This window comes from Bos indicus, chromosome 8, assembly GCF_029378745.1.
Source record: "Bos indicus isolate NIAB-ARS_2022 breed Sahiwal x Tharparkar chromosome 8, NIAB-ARS_B.indTharparkar_mat_pri_1.0, whole genome shotgun sequence".
NCBI classification, from domain to species: domain Eukaryota; kingdom Metazoa; phylum Chordata; class Mammalia; order Artiodactyla; family Bovidae; genus Bos; species Bos indicus.
In genome coordinates, this window is record NC_091767.1 from 27,541,147 (window position 1) to 27,560,277 (window position 19,131).

General features: G+C 42.2%; 1 protein-coding gene across 9 annotated transcripts in view; it reads left to right on the forward strand.

Annotated features, from left to right (window-relative positions):
• The window catches only part of BNC2 (basonuclin zinc finger protein 2), a 478,719-nt gene that overhangs the window by 130,006 nt on the left and 329,582 nt on the right, over window positions 1-19,131 (forward strand). The window contains exon 1 of one of the 9 annotated variants that reach the window (XM_019965906.2): window positions 16,281-16,591. The exons of 7 other annotated variants lie outside the window; for them this stretch is intronic. In XM_019965906.2, the coding sequence (XP_019821465.1) occupies window positions 16,481-16,591 (111 nt within the window). In that variant the 5' untranslated portion in view covers window positions 16,281-16,480. Of the gene's footprint in view, window positions 1-16,280; window positions 16,592-19,131 lie in introns of those variants that run through there. One more of the 9 variants, XM_019965907.2, reaches the window with a different exon arrangement.

Below are 19,131 nucleotides of genomic sequence, written 5' to 3' on the forward strand. Positions count from 1 at the left end.
GAGACTTCATTGCTGATCTCTTTGGTGTGGTGCAACATTTTCCTTAAAGGCACTTAGCACTTATACAATAAAAAGATCGTGGAGAAAGACTGACCTCTTTTACATTTTTTCATTCAGTACTCCAGTGCTCAAAATATACTAGGTATCTTTACCAACTTTAAACTGCAAAAAGAAAGACAATTTTATGTAAGTTCCTAGTTCTGGATTTAGTTTTGGCCTTATCAGTGTTTTCAGGTTTTTATTCTGGGCTTACCTGTAAAACTTTTTAAATTGATACATTTGAACTTAAAAAGGAAGGCAGAGTTCAGGGACAACAAATTGGTTTCATCTTGTGGGTGAATTTTGACTGACTGGTGGTGAATGATTTAAGAGGCTGAGGTGGATCAGGAGGGAAAAAAAAAGTTCTTGCTCAGTTAGCAATGCCTTCCATAGCTGCTGAGGGAATAGTCAATGGAAACTTGACCTGGATTACTCTGCCTTGCAGAGAAACTCCCGGAAGTTACTATAATCCTTCATGCAGTCATCATGTGTTCATATCTTCAACCAAGTTTCTTAAAACAGGCCTGAATGCCAGGCAGTGTGCCAAGCATGGCAAGAATAAGGAGGTGGAGCAGACATGGGTTTACTTTCAATCCTTGATGGGCAGGAGGCTTAATTGTTCATTAGTAAAAATGCAAAGTGTGGTAGGCAGCAGTTTTAGAGAGATGATGATGGTCCAGCTGAGAGAGGTGGACTTCTAAGCAAGTTGTAAGGTAGGAGGATATTTAGTTGCAGAAATCTGGCAGATTCTAGACCTACATTGTGTTTGCTGATTGGGTATGGCAAGCGTTCTGGAGGGATGCCCATTTCTGTTGGACAGTGATAGCTGATCCCCTTGTCAAATGTATATATAAAACATTTTCCATGTGCTCAGTCACTTCAGTGTGTCCGACTCTTTGTGCCTTCAGGGACCAAAGCCCACCAGGCTCCTCTGTCCATGGGATTCTCCAGGCAAGAATACTGGAGTGGGTTGCCATGCCCTCTTCCAGGAGATATTTCTGACTCAGGGATTGAACCTGCATCTCCTGCATTGCAGGTGGGTTCTTGACCTGCTGAGCCATTGTGGAAGCCCCATAACATTTCCACAGTGCAAGGCAAACACACTGGAAGGAGCTGGGAGGCAGAGGATATGACCAGTCTTCCATATGAGCGATAAAGCCATTTCATGTTGGATGAGATTTCAGCCAGAAACACATGGTAAAGAATGGAAGATAAACATATTTCAGTGTTTAGATTTTCATTGGAAGTCTGCATTCAAATGGGTATATCTTTGCTTTTCTCCTTTGCCTTTTGCTTCTCTTCTTTTCACAGCTATTTGTGAGGCCTCGTGAGATATCCATTTTGCCTTTGTGCATTTCTTTTTCTTGAGGATGGTCTTGATCACTCCCTCCTGTACAGTGTCACAAACCTCTGTCCATAGTTCTTCAGGCACTCTGTCTATCAGATCTAATCCCTTGAATCTATTTGTCACTTCCACTGTACAATCGTAAAGGATTTGATTTAGGTCATACCTGAATGGTCTAGTGGTTTTTCCTACTTTCTTCCATTTAAGTCTGAATTTGGCAATAAGGAATTATGATCTAAGTCACAGTCAGCTCTTGGTCTTGTTTTTGTTGACTGTATAGAGCTTATCCAATTTTGGCTGCAAAGAATATAATCAGTCTGACTTTGGTATTGACCGTCTAGTGATGTCCTTGTGTAGAGGCTTCTCTTGTGTCGTTGGAAGAGGGTGTTTTCTATGGCCAGTATGTTCTCTTGGCAAAACTCTGTTAGCCTTTGACCTGTTTCATTTTGTATTCCAAGGCCAAAGTTGCCTGTACTCCAGTTATCTCTTGACTTCCTACGTTTGCATTCTAGTCCCCTATAATAAAGGCAAAGGAGAAAAGGAAAGATATACCTATTTGAATGCAGAGTTCCGGAGAATAGCAAGAAGAGATAAGAAAGGTTTCCTCAGCGAGCAATGCAAAGAAAGAGGAAAACAATAGAATGGGAAAGACTATAGATCTCTTCATGAAAATTAGACACCAAAGGAAAATTTCATGCAAAGACGGATACAATAAAGGGCAGAAATGGTGTGGACCTAACAGAAGCAGAAGATATTAAGAAGAGGTGGCAAGAATACACAGAAGAACAAAATACAAAAAAGGTCTTCATGACCAAGATAATCATGATGATGTGATCACTCACCTAAAGCCAGACATCCTGGAATGTGAAGTCAAGTGGGTCTTAGGAAGCATCACTATGAACAAAGCTAGTGGAGGTGATGGAATTCCAGTTGAGCTATTTCAAATCCTAAAAGATGATGCTGTGAAAGTGCTGCACTCAGTATGCAAGCAAATTGGGAAAACTCAGCAGTGCCCACAAGACTAGAAAGGGTCAGTTTTCATTCCAATCCCAAAGTAAGGCAATGCCAAAGAATGTTCAAACTACTGCACAATTGCACTCATCTCACACACTAGCAAAATAGTGCTCAAAATTCTCCAAGCCAGGCTTCAACAGTATGTGAACCATGAACTTCCACATATTCACGCTGGATTTAGAAAAGGCAGAGGAACCAGAGATCAAATTGCAACTTCCTTGGGATGATCAAAAAAGCACAAGTGTTCCAGAAAAACAGCTACTTCTGCTTTATTGACTATGCCAAAGCCTTTGGCATAGTCAAAGGATGACAACAAACTGTGGACAATTCTTAAAGGGATGGGAATACCAGAGCACCTGACCTGCCTCCTGAGAAATCTGTATACAGGTCAAGAAGCAACAGTTAGAGCTGGACATGGAACAACAGACTGGTTCCAGATAGAGAAAGGAGTACGTCAAGGCTGTGTATTGTCACCCTGCTTATTTAACTTATATGTAGAGTACATCATGTGAAATGCTGGGCTGGATGAAACACAAGCTGGAATCAAGATTGCCGAGAGAAATATCAATAGCCTCAGATATGCAGATGACACCAAACTTATGGCAGAAAGCGAGTAAGAACTAAAGAGTCTCTTGATGAAAGTGAAAGAGGAGAGTGAAAAAGTTGGCCTAGAACTCAAGATTCAGAAAACTAAGATCATGGCATTCGGTCCCATCACTGCATGGCAAATAGATGGGGAAACCATGGAAACATTGGCAGACTTTATATTTTAGGGCTCCAAAATCACTGCAGATGGTGACTGCAGCCATGAAATTAAGAGACACATTCTCCTTGGAAGAAAAGCTATGACCAACCTAGACAGCATATTAAAAAAGCAGAGACATTACTTTGCCGACAAAGCTCCGTCCAGTGAAAGCTGTGGTTTTAATACTAGTCATGTATGGATGTGAGAGTTGGACTATAAAGAAAGCTGAGTGCCGAAGAATTCATGCTTTGTTCTGTGGTGTTGGAGAAGACTTTTGAGATTCCCTTGGACTGCAAGGAGATCCAACCAGTCCATCCTAAAGGAAATCAGTCCTGAATATTCATTGGAGGGACCGATGCTGAAGCTGAAACTCCAATACTTTGATCACCTAATGCGAAGAAGAACCAACTCATTGGAAAAGACCCTGATGCTGGGAAAGATTGAAGGAGGAGAAGGGGACGACAGAGGATGAAATGGTTGGATGGCCTCACCAGCACAATGGATGTGAGTTTGAGTAGGCTCTGGAGGGAGGCCTGATGTGCTGCAGTCCATGGGGTCACAGGGAGTCAGACATGACTGAGTGACTGAACTGAACTGACACTTTTATTAATGATAGAGACTACTTTTTAGGTAGAAATATTTAACTCTCCAGTACTTGTATTGATATCACATAGGTGTAAAATATCAAATTTTATCTAATACATGCACTTGTTTTGGGAGGTTCCTCTACCATCATTTACCCAACTCCAGTGTTCTTGCCTGGAGAATCCCAGGGACGGGGGAGCCTGGTGGGCTGCCGTCTATGGGGTCGCACAGAGTCGGACACGACTGAAGCGAGTTAGCAGCAGCAGCAGCTACCACCATTATCCTAACTAGAAATCTTTAAATTGTGTTTGCCTGCTTTTATCTTGAAAGGTAAAATAAGATAGAATTAAGTATCAGTTCTTACACATCCTTTGGAAAACGAAACAACTGGAAATTGTTTCTTACTGTTACCTACTGTAGGTTTTTCTGCCCCATGACAGACTGTCCATTATCTGTTAGTGTCTGGTATGTTAGGGCCTATATAGCATCGTATTGAGTTGCCCCTGACATAAACAGATGCAAACCCAACAAGCTTCCTTGCTCTTGGAGCTAACATTCTAAGGGGATGTTTGAACGTGACACGCATCCCCTAATTGAATACTTCTGCCTCACAGCTCTGTCTTTCTGGTACATCTTGCACACTGTCCAGAGATGAAACACAGCTTCCATTCTTTAACTTTTCAGAAATGTTAAGTCTCAATTTCAAGGCCTCTACAGTTTGTCTGTATATTAACTAATTTCTTAACTTACAAACATCAGCCTAAGGAGTGATGCTTTCTTACAGTATTTTTATTTATGCCCCTCCACCCTTTGAAATGTTCTCTTTGTCTTTTGATATTCTCCTTAGCCCAAGAAACTCAAGCTATATGCCTCTTTTTGATAAAATTTCTTTGTCTCCTGGAAGCACTGTAGCTAATAACACAAGCACTGACTCTGGCTCTTCTTTAGTAAGAGAGAACAGTAAGTTGTATCTCCTGTTTAACTGGTGTGTTGTGTTTCATCTTTCCAATAACACTGTAAGTCAGGTGGAAATAGAGGGCCTGGTCCTTAGTGTGCTCAACTCTTTCCAAATATGAGCACAGTTAAGAACCAGGGAAAAAAGGTGCTTTTGAGCACCCTAAAGAGACGCAATAAAGCATCTAAGCTTGGATGTTCCCCTCACAGTGTGTTTTGCTAATTGCTATTACACAAATAGTGTAAGAAGTGAGAAAAAGTGTTCGGCAGCCTATTTGGAGAAAACAGACTTCCCATCCCTCCTTAAAAGTAATCTGCTGTTAACCAAATTCTTAAAGGTATTTCCAGAAATCGTTTACTGCAAATATAGAAGTATTTATTAGCCCTCCCCAGGTTTTTACTTCTTTGCACTATATTTATGGTTCTTTTTCTTGCTTCTTACTCATGATATATTTGGAGGTGTTCCTTATCACTAGTCATCTCCCCTTATCTGCTGCTGCTGCTAAGTCGCTTCAGTCGTGTCCAACTCTGTGCAGAACCCATAGATGGCAGCCCACCAGGCTCCCCCGTCCCTGGGATTCTCCAGGCAAGAACACTGGAGTGGGTTGCCATTTCCTTCTCCAGTGCATGAAAGTGAAAAGTGAGAGTGAAGTCGCTCAGTCATGTCCAATTCTTAGTGACCCCATGGACTGCAGCCCACCAGGCTCCTCCTCCGTGGGATTTTCCAGGCAAGAGTACTGGAGTGGGGTGCCATTGCCTTCTCCGCCCCCCTTATGTAGGGGGGATATACACACATACCTCTGATAAAGTTTAATTGATAAATAAGACACAGTAAGAGATTGACAACAGTAACTAATAATAGATAGTTACAACAGTGTACTATAACAAGTTATATGAATGGAGTCTCTTTACTCTCAAAATATTGGGTTTGCCAATAAGTTTGTTTGGGTTTTTCTATCAGATGTAACAGAAAAACCCAACTGAACTTTTTGGCCAACCCAATACATATGTACAAATTTAATGCCTTTTCCATCTTAGCTATACCCTAAGACCTTAATGGTAGTTTAGGAATGTGGTAGCAAAATTAGCTCAAATTTCTTTTTCCTTCTTCACAGTTTTACAGATAGAAGATTCATTCTTATCTTAGATCTTAGCAACCTCGGCATATGATATTTTCCCCTTACTAAGTCAAGAATTTTCACCTTTCTAGGCACAGGAGGCTTATTTAAAGCTTGTCTATGGCATATCTGAATTGCCAGCATCACCACTCTCATGCTTTGGGGCCCTCAGTAAGTAAAATAAGGACAACTTAAATATGAGCACACTGATAGTGCAAGAGTCACTGTGATAACTCCGGTGGCTACCAAGTAAAATAAGGATGACTTAAACATGAGCACCCTGATACCACGAGAGTCACTGAGATAACCCAGGTGCTTACTAAGTGACCAGTGGGCTGAGTGCACTGCCAGAGGTGTGACTCCCCTCCCAAACAGGACTGAATCGTTGGGCGAGAGAGTTCATCATGCTCTTCAGAATGGTGTGCAGTTTAAAGCTTATGAATTGTTTATTTTTGGAATTGTTCACTTAATGTTTTCTGACTGTGGTTGACCGCGGGTCACTGGAACCTGGAAACATGAAAGGACAGAGTAGGGAGGACTGCTGCTTTTTCCAGTTTTATTTCGTCTTAGCTATTGCTTAGTACTCCTTTGGTAAGGCTTCTAATAAAATCAAACTGCAAGTCCTGGAAGTAGGAAGGTGGCAGATATTAGAGACACAAGAAGTAATCGCAACTAACTACAAAAGGACAAATGATGGATTTTAAAGTTTAAAAACCAAGCAGAAAAAAAAAAAAAACCAATCAGTGCTCCTCTCACCCTTAGAAACTGTAAAAGTATCACTACATATTAATTTAATGTTTCAATGAAAACTTTTGATTATCAAGAAAGATGTGTCCTGTTTAAAAAAGTATGCGCTGAATATGTAGCATGCTTTCCAATAATTCTTGTCTAAAATGGTAGATATCAGAGAGGCGGTGCAGGGTATGGAGATGAGCACATCTTTTGAAACTCAACCAACTTGGTTTTGAATCCCAACTTTGACACTTAATTTAAGACCTTGGCCAAGTGGGTCAGCTTTCTTAGTTTCAGTTTCCTTATTGGTGAAATGAGAATAATAAGATCTGTCTCATTGGACCCGTGAAGAACATATGAAAAAATACTTTATGCTTTCCACGGTACCTGGCACACAACAGGTGGTCAATAAATATAAAGTTACACCCCCCAGATTCTTTGCCTATCAAGAACAATTAATTTCCTATGAGCTCCGGATGCTGAGATCTTACTGTAATTTTAACTTCTAGAAAACTTATTGAGGATATAAGAAAACTTAATATCACAAAGCCTTGGACATACTAAGTACGCCAAACCTAGGCGTAGATTTATTTTGTTCTGTAACTCTTAAGTGTTTGGTTTGGTTCTATTCATATTCTTCAGCAGAATCATCACGTCTTTAGAATGAAGTACCCATGCACCCTGTGAAGATGCTCAACAGCCAAATGGAAGAATCTTCAGCAGTGATGTGTTTGTAAATGTTTCACAGCTAGTTCATGGGGGTAGGGGAGCTCGGATCTGTCCCTTTTGCTGATGTGAACTTCCAGTGTGAAGTCAACTGGCTTGTAAAATTGGTAAGAGTTTAATGGCTAGTTCTCACAAGTCGACTGAGTGGCCTGGTATAGTACTGGATCCTCAATCCTCTTGACCTCTGCTTTAAACTTGATGTAAAAGTAGTTTGGGAAATGCAGGTCTTAAAAAACAGTTCAGCCTGCCTCCAGCTTATTTTGTTACTTTGCCTCAGTTTCCCTGTTTGTATAGCAAAGCAATGGGAGTAGATCAGTTTTCTAAACGTCTTTTGTTGTGGTCTTATAATTTAGCATTAGGGCTTCTCAAGTGGCGCAGGAGTAAAGAATCCACCTATCAATACAGGAGATGCAAGAGACACAGGTTCAACCCCTGGGTTGGGAAAATCAGTTGTTTCCGACTCTTTGTGGCCCCATGGACTATATAGTCCATGGAATTCTCCAGGCTAGAATACTGGAGTGGGTAGCCTTTCCCTTCTCCAGCAGATCTTCCCTCCCCAGGAATCGAACCCAGTGTTCCTGCATTGCAGGCATATTCTTTACCAGCTGAGCCACTAAGAAGCCCAAGAATACTGGACTGGGTAGCCTATCCCTTTTCCAGCAGATCCTACCAACTCAGGAATCGAACCGGGGTCTCCTGCATTGCAGGCATATTCTTTACCAATTGACCTATCAGGATGCCCATCTGGGAGCACAGACTAAAAGGAGTGGCTTCTGCTCCACCCGGCTGGACTTTTGTTGTGAAGGAACACAGATTTCTAGTGACTGCTCTGTCTTTGGTTCCTTGATACTTGCCCTGTTGCCCAAAGCTGGGAATCCATAGTTTTCATTTAAAATTTCCTGATTTTTTTAAAGCGTATTGACTATGAATTCAACATACTTGCATACCCATACACACTCATGAAGGGAGCCAAGCAAAACAAACTTGGCCAGAGGGCTTCTGGTTAGGAATCTCTTCTCATTTGTATATGCTGCTGCTGCTAAGTTGCTTCAGTCGTGTCCGACTCTGTGCGACCCCATAGATGGCAGCCTACCAGGCTCCCCCGTCCCTGGGATTCTCCAGGCAAGAACACTGGAGTGGGTTGCCATTTCCTTCTCCAATGCATGAAAGTGAAAAGTGAAAGTGAAGTCACTCAGTCCTGTCTGACTCTTAGCGACCCCATGGACTGGAGCCCACCAGGCTCCTCAGTCCATGGGATTTTCCAGGCAAGAGTACTGGAGTGGGGTGCCTTCTCCACATACGTATATGCGCAGCACCTAGTATTTATTGAGTACTTAAGTGCTAGGCACTCAGCTAGACCTTTGGCACTAATCAAAATGCTTAATTTTCACAGCACTTTGGTGAGCTAGTATTATTTCCTTTTTATAGATGAGGAATTTTGGCTTCGGAAAACTAGTAACTTGCCAAGGTCACGTGATTAGTAAAAGGTTCCATAGGTATTCACACCTATGTAATCTGACTGCAGAACCACTTGGGCACAACTGATTGTGGATATCTCTGACAAGCTTCATAAGCACACATAGAACACAAATAGCTGAGTATAAAGAGTGGATCACGACTGTTATCTAATATTAGCTCATTCGTATGCCCCGATACAGTTGTGTGGATGCCCTGCTTGATATGATAGAGCCCTGGAATGCTGTCTGCTTTCACACTTTATCTGATTTTCCTGATAGAGCTCAGTGAGGCCAGCATGATAGAGCTCTGTGAGGCCAGCATCAAAATCTCACAGGGAGTTTCTATTTCTTTTTTGTCACAAACAAGACATCTTGAGCTCTGGGGCAAGAACAGTGTCTTTGCAAACCAAGGGCAAAAGTTCCCTCCCTTTTTGTTGCCATATTTAAACCCCGCCCATGGAAGTGCTCCAAGTGGTGAGTGATGATCACTTCCTCTGGGCAAGGGTATGAAGAATAAAAGTAAATGTAGCAGGAGGAGTAAATCCCAAAAGACAGAGATAAGTACTTGAGGTCAGAGACTGCATCTTTTATAGTTTATCTACACACCAAGCTCATTAATATGAATAATCATCTTAGCTGTAGTGGTTGTAGTAGCAAAAGCAATGTCAGAAATTAGTCTTGTCTTACATTTTTACATCAGCTCTTTCATTATTTCTAGGACTCAGGGTGGTCTCTTTGAGAAAGTGAGAAAGTGAAGGTCTCTTCCATGTTTCTCCTTTATTTCCACTTACTTTTCCTACCCATGTTAAATATTTTTCAACCTTAAAAATGCCAGCTTATGAGGGTAAAGGGCTTACTTGCAGTGCAGGAGATGTGGGTTCGATCCCTGCGTCAGGAAGGAAAGGCAACTCTCTCCAGTATTCTTGGCTGGAAAATCCCATGGACAAAGAAGTTCGGTGGGCTAGAGTCCATGGGGTCTCAAAAGAGTTGGACACAACTTAGCAACTAAAACAACAACAAAAAACATGGGGGTAAAACTTTAAGAAGAAAGACCAAAACTTGTGTGTAGACATCTCTATATTTATCCATTTGGATTTTTCCCTTGGGATATTTTGGAACACCATTAGACACTGTAAACCTCTTGATGGTTTATTCATTTGGTATGGAAGGGGACAGAAGAAAAAGAGCCAGTCCCCCTGGCTATATTCTTCTCAATACTCTATATCCATCATGTGAATGGAAAGAACCCAAGAATCTTCATTTTCAGCACTGTATCTTAGCCTCTGGCTCCTGGAGAAAACCAGTGTGGTTCAGATGTGGGATGGGAAGAGTGGTTTGCATTGGCATCGGCCTTGCGGGTGCTTTGGGGCTGGAGCACACTCAGCTGTGGGTTACAGATGCTTGCTCTCCAGTATTAATGTGGCCAGCATGTGAAACCATGGCGTCCGCAATGCTACACAAAGGTCCACGCCTCTGATAGTTTGGGAAATAACTCCCAGCTGAAGAAATTCCTTCTTGAAGGGCTGAAATATATTCTTGAACATAAGGTCATTTTCTTTCAGAGGGGTGGAACCTGGAAAGAGAGGCCTGATGACATTGGACTGGGCACGAGGGACTGTATCCTTGGGTGGCTACAGTCTCGGGACCTTGAACTGAAAATTGGAAAAAAAAAAAAAGTGCCACTCTAAGCCTGAGATTTGTGAGTCCCAAATTCTATGATGTGCATGTAGCAGAGAGCTTGGTACATGCAAGCCATTGGCTAGTTTCTTTGGAGATGTCCGATGCAAAGCTTGAGTGGTGGTGGTTGTCATTGGGTCTGACTCAGGGTGAAATGTTCCCACCAATTTTAATTTCCCTGAGTTGTCGCCATTGTTGGTAGGACCAGAGAAGAGTACATGGAAAAGAAAGAAAACAAGCATAGGGTTGGGTGGTGCTCTTTTTGTAAATTCATTAACCAAGATGGTTTTCAGGTCCCAGAAATACGTGTTCCGTCTCACGCATGTGGCCTGTGCTTCTCTCTAACCTCTCATGAGATGGCCAGAAAGCTCCCATGCCCCGTTCAGGGAGTGGGATGGTCTTTCTTGTTCAGGTGCAATTTCCAATGAAATAGTAGCTTATAAGTATTTAGAAGTTAGTTTATTGACTCTTATTGCACTTCTGAGCACCTAATAAATAATTTATTAGTCTGATGGATATGTGGCTACCAGCTATGGGGCATGAAATATGCACTGTTTGTCTAATACACTGTAGGGAGACCTGTTTATAAAGTATTTAGTATTGGTTTTATAATGCACTGTTGACAACAGGAGACCACGAAGCTCAAAGATCAATCTCATTTTGGCCCACAGTATTAATGCTGCTTTATAAAGCTCTATGACAGGTTGCTTAGACAGTGGTCCCCACAGAAAGGACTAGGTTAGGAGGGTGGGTGGGAGTGGCTGCCAGCGCAGCGGATGAATGTCTTTGTCCAGGTCCCCGGGGCGACTGTTTGCCGGTGGCACAGGTTGGCCAGGTGACTCAGTATTTCCCTGTTCTCTAGAGGGATTCTGTTCTGAGAGTGCCTGGAGACTGATGGTGCAGAGAGCTGGGGGACTTGGGCCCATGGTGGCAGCTCTGAATACCGATCGCAGGAAGGGGTGAGTCTGTGCTCCCCTCAGCCTCCTCTTGCATTTGCTCATCAAGTGACATTATTCCACATCTTCCAGTCCTTTGTTCAGGTCACAGATGTGACACAGCATCGCTTTTTTAAGAACATATTTTTATTGGAGTGTAGTTGATTTACGATGTTGTGTTAATTTCCACGGTAACAATAAAGTGAATCTGTTGATACATATACACATATCCACTCTTTCTCAGTTTCTTTCCCATATGGATCGTTACAGAGGACTGAGTAGAGCTCCCTGTGCTATACTGTAGGTCCTCATTAGTTCATCTGTTTTTATAGTAGTGTGTATATGTCAATCCCAGTCTTCCGGTCTCTCTCTCCCCTTCCTATCCCTATCCCCTGGTAACCTGAAGTTTATTTTCTACACATGTATCTATATTTCCGATTTGTAAATAAGGTCACTTGTACCTTTTTAGATTCTGTATATAAGTGATATATGGTATTTGCCTCTCTGTGACTTCACTCAGTATGACAATCTCTAGGTGCATCCATGTTGCAGCAAAAGGCATTGTTTCCTTTTTTATGGCTGAGTAATATTCCATTGTATGTATGTACCATATCTGCTTTATCCATCCCTCTGTTGATGGATATTTAGGTGGCTTGCATGTCCTGGCTATTGTGAATAGTGGAATGTCCTGGCTGCAGTGAACGTTGGAATGCGTGTATCTTTTGTTGGTGGGAATGTAAACTGGTATAGCCACTATGGAGAACAGTATGGCGAGTGCAAAAACTAAAAATAGAGTTACCACGTGACTCAGGAATCCCACTCCCGGGCATATATTCAGAGAAAGCATAACATTTTTTGGTTTTTGTTTGCTTTGGGGAATTTCATTAGCTAGTTCATAAGTGTTTAAAAAAACCAGGTGGTAAACACTTAGAATTGGAGACGTCTAAATAAAAATTAAATAACTTTATTCAAATCTTGATAAGAACGAAATCCTCTAAGAATGCTATAAGGCAAAGATGTAGGTGTATTATCACAGTTAGTGTGTACGTTTGGAACAAGGCATTTTTCAGTTTTGTATTAAGATCGCCTTGCTGGTTCTAAGCATTTCACTTCCCAGATGGGAAATGGGAGCTATATTTTCTTGAACCCAGTCTGCTTGCTCGTAACTTGTCACAGTTTTGAAGGAAACAAGGCTGAGTCCTTTCTGCAGTTTGCCATTGCTTTTATCCTTCACCGATGCAGAGTTTCATGTTATTCTCTCCTGTCTCCTCTCTTGTCAGTCCTTGATGTCTTCCTGCCCCGTCTCTCTCAGCTAGTGCCCTCATCTTTTCTGAGATGATCATATCCTTTGTGTAGCTGTCATTTAGTGAGCATTTACTATGTGTTAAGCACTCTGGTGGGCCCTGGCTTACCAACAATAGATGAAACTTTCTTTCAACAACTATACAGTTTAGTGGGGGAGATGGATAGTAAATTAGCTTTTTACATGACCACTTTTGATATATATATGTGTGTGTGTATTTTTTTTTTTTTCACCACGGAATTTTTTTCTCTTACCTTTTGGTTTCTGAAAAAAAAATTTTTTTTTCTCCTCCTTTTTAAAAAAATACTTATTTATTTGGCCATACCAGGTCTTAGTTTCTGTATGTGGGGTTTTTAGCTGTGGCTTGTGAACTCTTGGTTGTTGCAAGTGTGATCTAGTTCTCTGACCAGAGTGAACCCAGGCCCCCTGCATTGGGACTGAGGCATCTCAGCCATTGGCTCACCAGGGAAGTCTAGGGGTACCCTATTCATTTGTGCTCTTGGTCACATGCTCTCCTAAAACCCTTTTTATATGATTTTCCCTCTGGCTTAGATCTTCAGTATCCTCTTCTCCCCTGGTTTCATCCCGGTTGCCTGTAATCGACTCTTTTTTTTCCCCTGTAGTGAAAAACAAACCATCTACACAGGAACACAACTAACTTCTTCCAAGCCCTGCGGACTCTCAGACCACCTTCTCTTACTTTACTTGCTTTCTTTGCAGAATTTCTCCATGGAATAGTTTCTGTTTTCTACTTCTTCTTTCCAGTCTAGTTTACATAATTTCTATACCTATTTGCCCATGAAGACATCTCTCTTACAATACAGAATATAACATATTGTAACCACAAATATATAAGGAATGATATGATGAATGCCCATTTTCTTAAGCTTAAGAACTAATACTGTACAAATACGTCTCAGCCCCTGGTTACCATCCCAATTATATTGTGCGTGCCTGCTCAGTTGCTTTGTCGTGTCCAACTCTGGGCGACCCTACGGACTGCAGCCCGCCAGGCTCCTCTGTCCATGGGATTCTCCACACAAGAATACTGGAGTGGGTTGCCATTTCCTTCTCTAGGGGATCTTCCCGACCCAGGGATTGAGCCCACATCTCTTATGTCTATCTGCATTGGCAGGCGGGTTCTTTACCACTAGCAGCACTTGGGAAGCCCTATAATTACATTGTACCCACTGCCACTTCCTCAGTCCAAGACCAGCCCTCCTAGCCTAAAGCAGGATTCTGACTTTGGTATTTCTCATTCCTATGTACTTTGTTTTGCTCTTACTACATTTACTACTACTTGTTACTACACTTGGCTTTCAGTTAAGTTCAGTCGCTCAGTCGTGTCCTACTCTTTGCGACCCCGTGAATTGCAGCACGCCAGGCCTCCCTGTCTATCACCAACTCCCGGAGTTCACCCAAACTCATGCCCATAGAGTCGGTGATGGCATTCAGCAGTCTCATCCTCAGTCATCCCCTTCTCCTCCTGCCCCCAATCTATCCCAGCATCAGAGTCTTTTCCAATGAGTCAACTCTTTGTGTGAGGTGGCCAAAGTATTGGAGTTGCAGCTTTAGCATCAGTCCTTCCAATGAACACTCAGGACTGATCTCCTTTAGGATGGACTGGTTGGATCTCCTTGCAGTCCAAGGGACTCTCAAGAGTCTTTTCCAACACCGAAGTTCAAAAGTGTCAATTCTTTGGTGCTCAGCTTTCTTCACAGTCCAACTCTCACATCCATATATAACCACTGGAAAAACCATAGCCTTGAGTAGACGGACCTTTGTTGGCAAAGTAATGTCTCTGCTTTTCAATATGCTATCTAGGTTGGTCATAACTTTCCTTCCAAGCAGTAAGCGTCTTTTAATTTCATGCTGCAATCACCATCTGCAGTGATTTTGGAGCCCCCAAAAATAAAGTCTGACACTGTTTCCACTGTTTCCCCACCTATTTCCCATAAAGTGATGGGACCAGATGCCATGATCTTCGTTTTCTGAATGTTGAGCTTTAAGCCAACTTTTTCACTCTCCTCTTTCACTTTCATCAAGAGGCTTTTTAGTTCCTCTTCACTTTCTGCCACAAGGGTGGTGTCATCTGCATATCTGAGGTTATTGATATTTCTCCCAGCAATCTTGACACTTGGCTTTACTGTACTCTCAAGGAAGTAGTGTGGTTTCTTAGAATATTTAAACCTCTCTGAATGCTGACTTCTCTTGCCATTGAGAATATAGAATAATCACAGTACCCCTGTTGATGTTGTTCCTTCTGTCTTCTCCCACAATAGCCATCCCACAATAAGCATCTTCTTCCACAGTAAGCATCCCAAGATGCTTACCTTGGCCACTGTCTTTTACCTTTTGGGTCACTTCTCTGTTGATGACTCTCAGATCTGATCACTACGGTGTCAACCTATTTTCTGAATGTTTCTAATTGCCTAGACACCAGATGATCAACTGTTTTCTCAAACTGAGCTTACTGTATATTCCCACCAACTTGTTTGCTCCCATGTCTGTTGAGAGTGCTACTGTTTTCCCGGGCTCAGAATTTCAGAGCTTCTGTGCCATCTTTGATTCTTCTCCTTTGTTACACATGTTAATCATTCTCGTCCCCTGGGTTTTTACCTCCATGGCGCATCTTGCTCTTTTTTCTCCAGGCTTATTAGCTGGAGCCTTTTTACCCAGATTGTTACAGTAGCTTCCTAATTGATGTCTTCACTTCTGTTTTTTCACACTGCAGTCCGTCTGTCTGTCTGTCATACTTTTGCTGGATAAATCTTCCAGTATGGTAATGATCACACTGTGCTGCTGGTGAGATGCTTTCAGCAGTCTTTACTGTTGATGGATGATGGGATAAATAGCATCTCTTCCAAGTAGTGTAGGCTTCCCACATAGCTGAATGATAAAGAATCCTCCTGCCAGTGCAGAAGATAAGGGTTTGATCCCTGGATTGGGAAGATCCCCGGAATGGGAAGATCCCCTGGAGGAGGAAATGGCAACCCACTCCAGTATTCTTGCCTGGATAACCCTCTGGACAGAAGAGCCTGGTGGGCTACAGTCTGTGGGGTCCCAAAGAGTCAGATATGACTGAGTGACTGGGCATGCATGGCCTAGTGGCATACCAGCCCCTTTTCAGTATAATAGTTCCCATTGACCAGTCCACCCCGTTCATTCTTCATTGTTCTACACAGATCCCACCTTACTTTCCAGTTCAGCTGGACCACTTTTCTAGGAATACTGTCAGTTAAGTTCCAGTGCAAATGCTGCCTCTGCTTAGAAACTTCCTCCTCCCACACCAGCTAGAAGGAATCTCCTTTTCTTAAGTCCTATACCCTTTGACCACTATCTCTCTTAACATGTTCTGTGTTTCGTTAAGGTTGCTTAGCCAGATAAGCATGCTGGTTTATCTCCTGTACTAGATTATAAACTTCTCATGAGTAGGGTCTGTGTCTTAACTTTCATGTTCCACACACCTTGTATTTGGCAAGTAGGGCTTTGATCAGTATTCCCTAACAGTGGCTAAAAATACTTAGTTGAAAATGTGTGTCTTAATAACATGTGGAAGAAAAGAGAGCTAGCAACCTAGCTAGTCAGGGCCAAAAAAGTATATGCCTTATCAATTAGCAAATCATTCAGCTTTTCCCAATGCATTACTTCTGTTCTCTTCAGGATTTGTTTATTTGATGGCTGGATGCTGTCAGCCTTGAAGACTTTTAACTCTTAAAATGTGTTTAGGTGGTTAGAGGAGTGTATTTGTAGTTTTTTTCAATATGTTTTCATGTACTCAGTGTCTCCAAATAATACTGTCTGTAGAGTATGTGTAATTTTCCATTCAATCTCTGAATAGGCATGCTCAATGTCCACTCCAAATAGCCATAATTACAAGTCAGAGGACAGGCTTAGCGAGCGAGGTGGGCAAGCCTGTTTCAGGGTTCCCTATTGTAGGGTTGATCCTTCTCAAGTTGAGGTGTGTTTAAGCCTCTTGGATACACTCCCATTCTTGCATCACCTAGATAAGTTAATTCACACACAAGTATTCTGCCTCTCTCCCTTTTACTGGCTTTCACAGTCATACTTATTTTGTGAAACTCAGGTATTTACTTCACGGTCACACTTCTTATCTTTAAAAAAAACCATTGCTAGCAGTACATTTAGTGGCAGTTACATGAAAGGTTTGTGAATGTGAGCAAGTATCTCCCTTCTTTGGCCTCTTCTCTTTTCTCTCCTACTCCCCCCGCCCCTGGTTTTTCTCCTTTTTTCCTTTCTTTTACGTAGTTCTCGTTATTGTTTTCACCATTTTCAGTAGTAGTACCATTTACCTGGGAAGCCCCAGTGTCCTCTATCTCCATCTAATTGGTGCTTCTGAGTATGATCACTTTGTAAAAATTCACCAACCTGTATACCCATATGATTTGTGCACTTTTCTGTAGGGGTGGTATACTTCAGGTCTGACAGTTTACTACTGCTACTGTGAATGGCAGTAGTCAGCAGAGTCAGACAGGACTGAAGCAACCTAGCGTGCATGCACACACAGGACATTACCTGGCCTTCAGAGGCTTTCCTTGTGCCTCTTACTGACACTGCTGCTACTGCTTAGTCGCTTCAGTTGGTGTCCAGAGTTGGTGTCCAACTCTGCGATCCTATGGACTTCAGCCCGCCAGGCTCCTCTGTCGATGGGATTCTCTAGGCAAGAGTACTAGAGTGGGTTGGCATGCCCTCCTCCAGAGGTTCTTTCTGACCCAGGGATCAAACCCAGGTCTCCTGCATTGCAGGCAGATTCTTTACTGCTGAGCTACCAAGGGAAGCCTCTCCTTATAAACATTCAGTTCAGTTCAGTTCAGTCGCTCAGTCATGTCCGACTCTTTGTGACCCCATGAATCGCAGCACGCCAGGCCTCCCTGTCCATCACCAACTCCCGGAGTTCACTCAGACTCACATCCATTGAGTCAGTGATGCCATCCAGCCATCTCATCCTCTGTCATCCCCTTCTCCTCCTGCCCCCAATCCCTCCCAGCATCAGAGTCTTTTCCAATGAGTCAACTCTTCACATGAGGTGGCCAAAGTACTGGAGTTTCAGCTTTAGCATCATTCCTTCTAAAGAACACCCAGGACTGATCTCCTTTGGGATGAACTGGTTGGATCTCCTTGCAGTCCCTTATAAACATTACTGCTCACCAAGTGTCATATCACTTTTCAGAACTCAGTTAACCATTAATTCTTTCTGTTTTTAATATGCTGTTAATGAGTTTCTAGCATCGAGTTCCTTAATTTTGAAGACAGTCTTCGGGTGCATTCAAATTTGCTTTAACATGTTTTCATTTAAATATGTACATATATGATAGAGCCTCTGTTTTTTTCTGAAATTTATGAAACTTCAAGTTTTTTTTAATTTTTACACTAATTTTTTAGGTTTGTGAATTTCATATAAGGGGATACCTTCAGCATAGTTGCTTTATTCTGTGACAGCTCTTAAGGCAAGAGTTGGGTTAACTCATTCTTCCTTCAGGACAGTAATTTGAACTATTATTATGATAACTTCACTGGGGCTGCAAGTTTCTCAGGTCTTCGGACTTTAGAAGGAAGTAAATAGAGAAATTAGCACTATCTTTACAGCTCTTCCTGGTCATACAAAAATAATTGCCTAATGTATGCTCGTTTAAGGAAACATGTTACTTGTCATTTTCCTCTAGACTTTCTCATAAAACATGAACTTCAGGTTATGCTAGGAAGAAGCCATTGTCACTGTCTATAGCTGAAAAAAGATGAATAAACTCATTTTTCTGTCTTTAAGTCCGAACAGGGTAGGTAACATGTTTGATTTCTTTTTTTCCCTTGAAGGCTGAGATTCATGCTGACCTCAGATGCTTTTGCATCTGCAAATAGCCTGATTCTAAGGATTCATCATTTCCCTAACATTTTATAAACGACCTCATCCACCACACCCTGTCCAAGTTCTCTTTATTTTTATTTTTTTATAGTGTATCAAGGGATTATGGCATTTGGACTTGTCCCTGAAAACACATCCTTGATGTGTTTCTCTGAAATCGAGCCCCTGATTAGGCTGTCAGCAGATGCTGTATCACATGGATTGTGCCAACTGGTACTGAGACAAGTGTCAACCAGAACGGTTTCTCCCTTTCGCCAGGGAAAGATGAGGTGCTTTAGGTAGCATTTGCTTATGGGAGATGTGCCTATCAGTGCCGAAAGTTACTTAAATTTCTGCCCTGTTCAAACTTCATTTTAGGAGGCTTGTCTTCCCCATAGTCGGAGATCACACGGTGCTGCTTTTTCAGTGTACAAGCTTTTCCCTCAGTGTAAGTGATCAATTTTGGGGGGTCAACAGTTGTTGTTATTTTTTGGTCATGTGCTCTAATGTGATATTCCTGTGAATAAACACCAGAGCGTGATTTAGTACCCATGCTGCTTTGGCAAAAACCAGGCTCACCAAAACCCAAAGGCATGCCTGCCTTTCTTGTCCCGAGATCTTCACCAGCTCTCCTGGCTGAG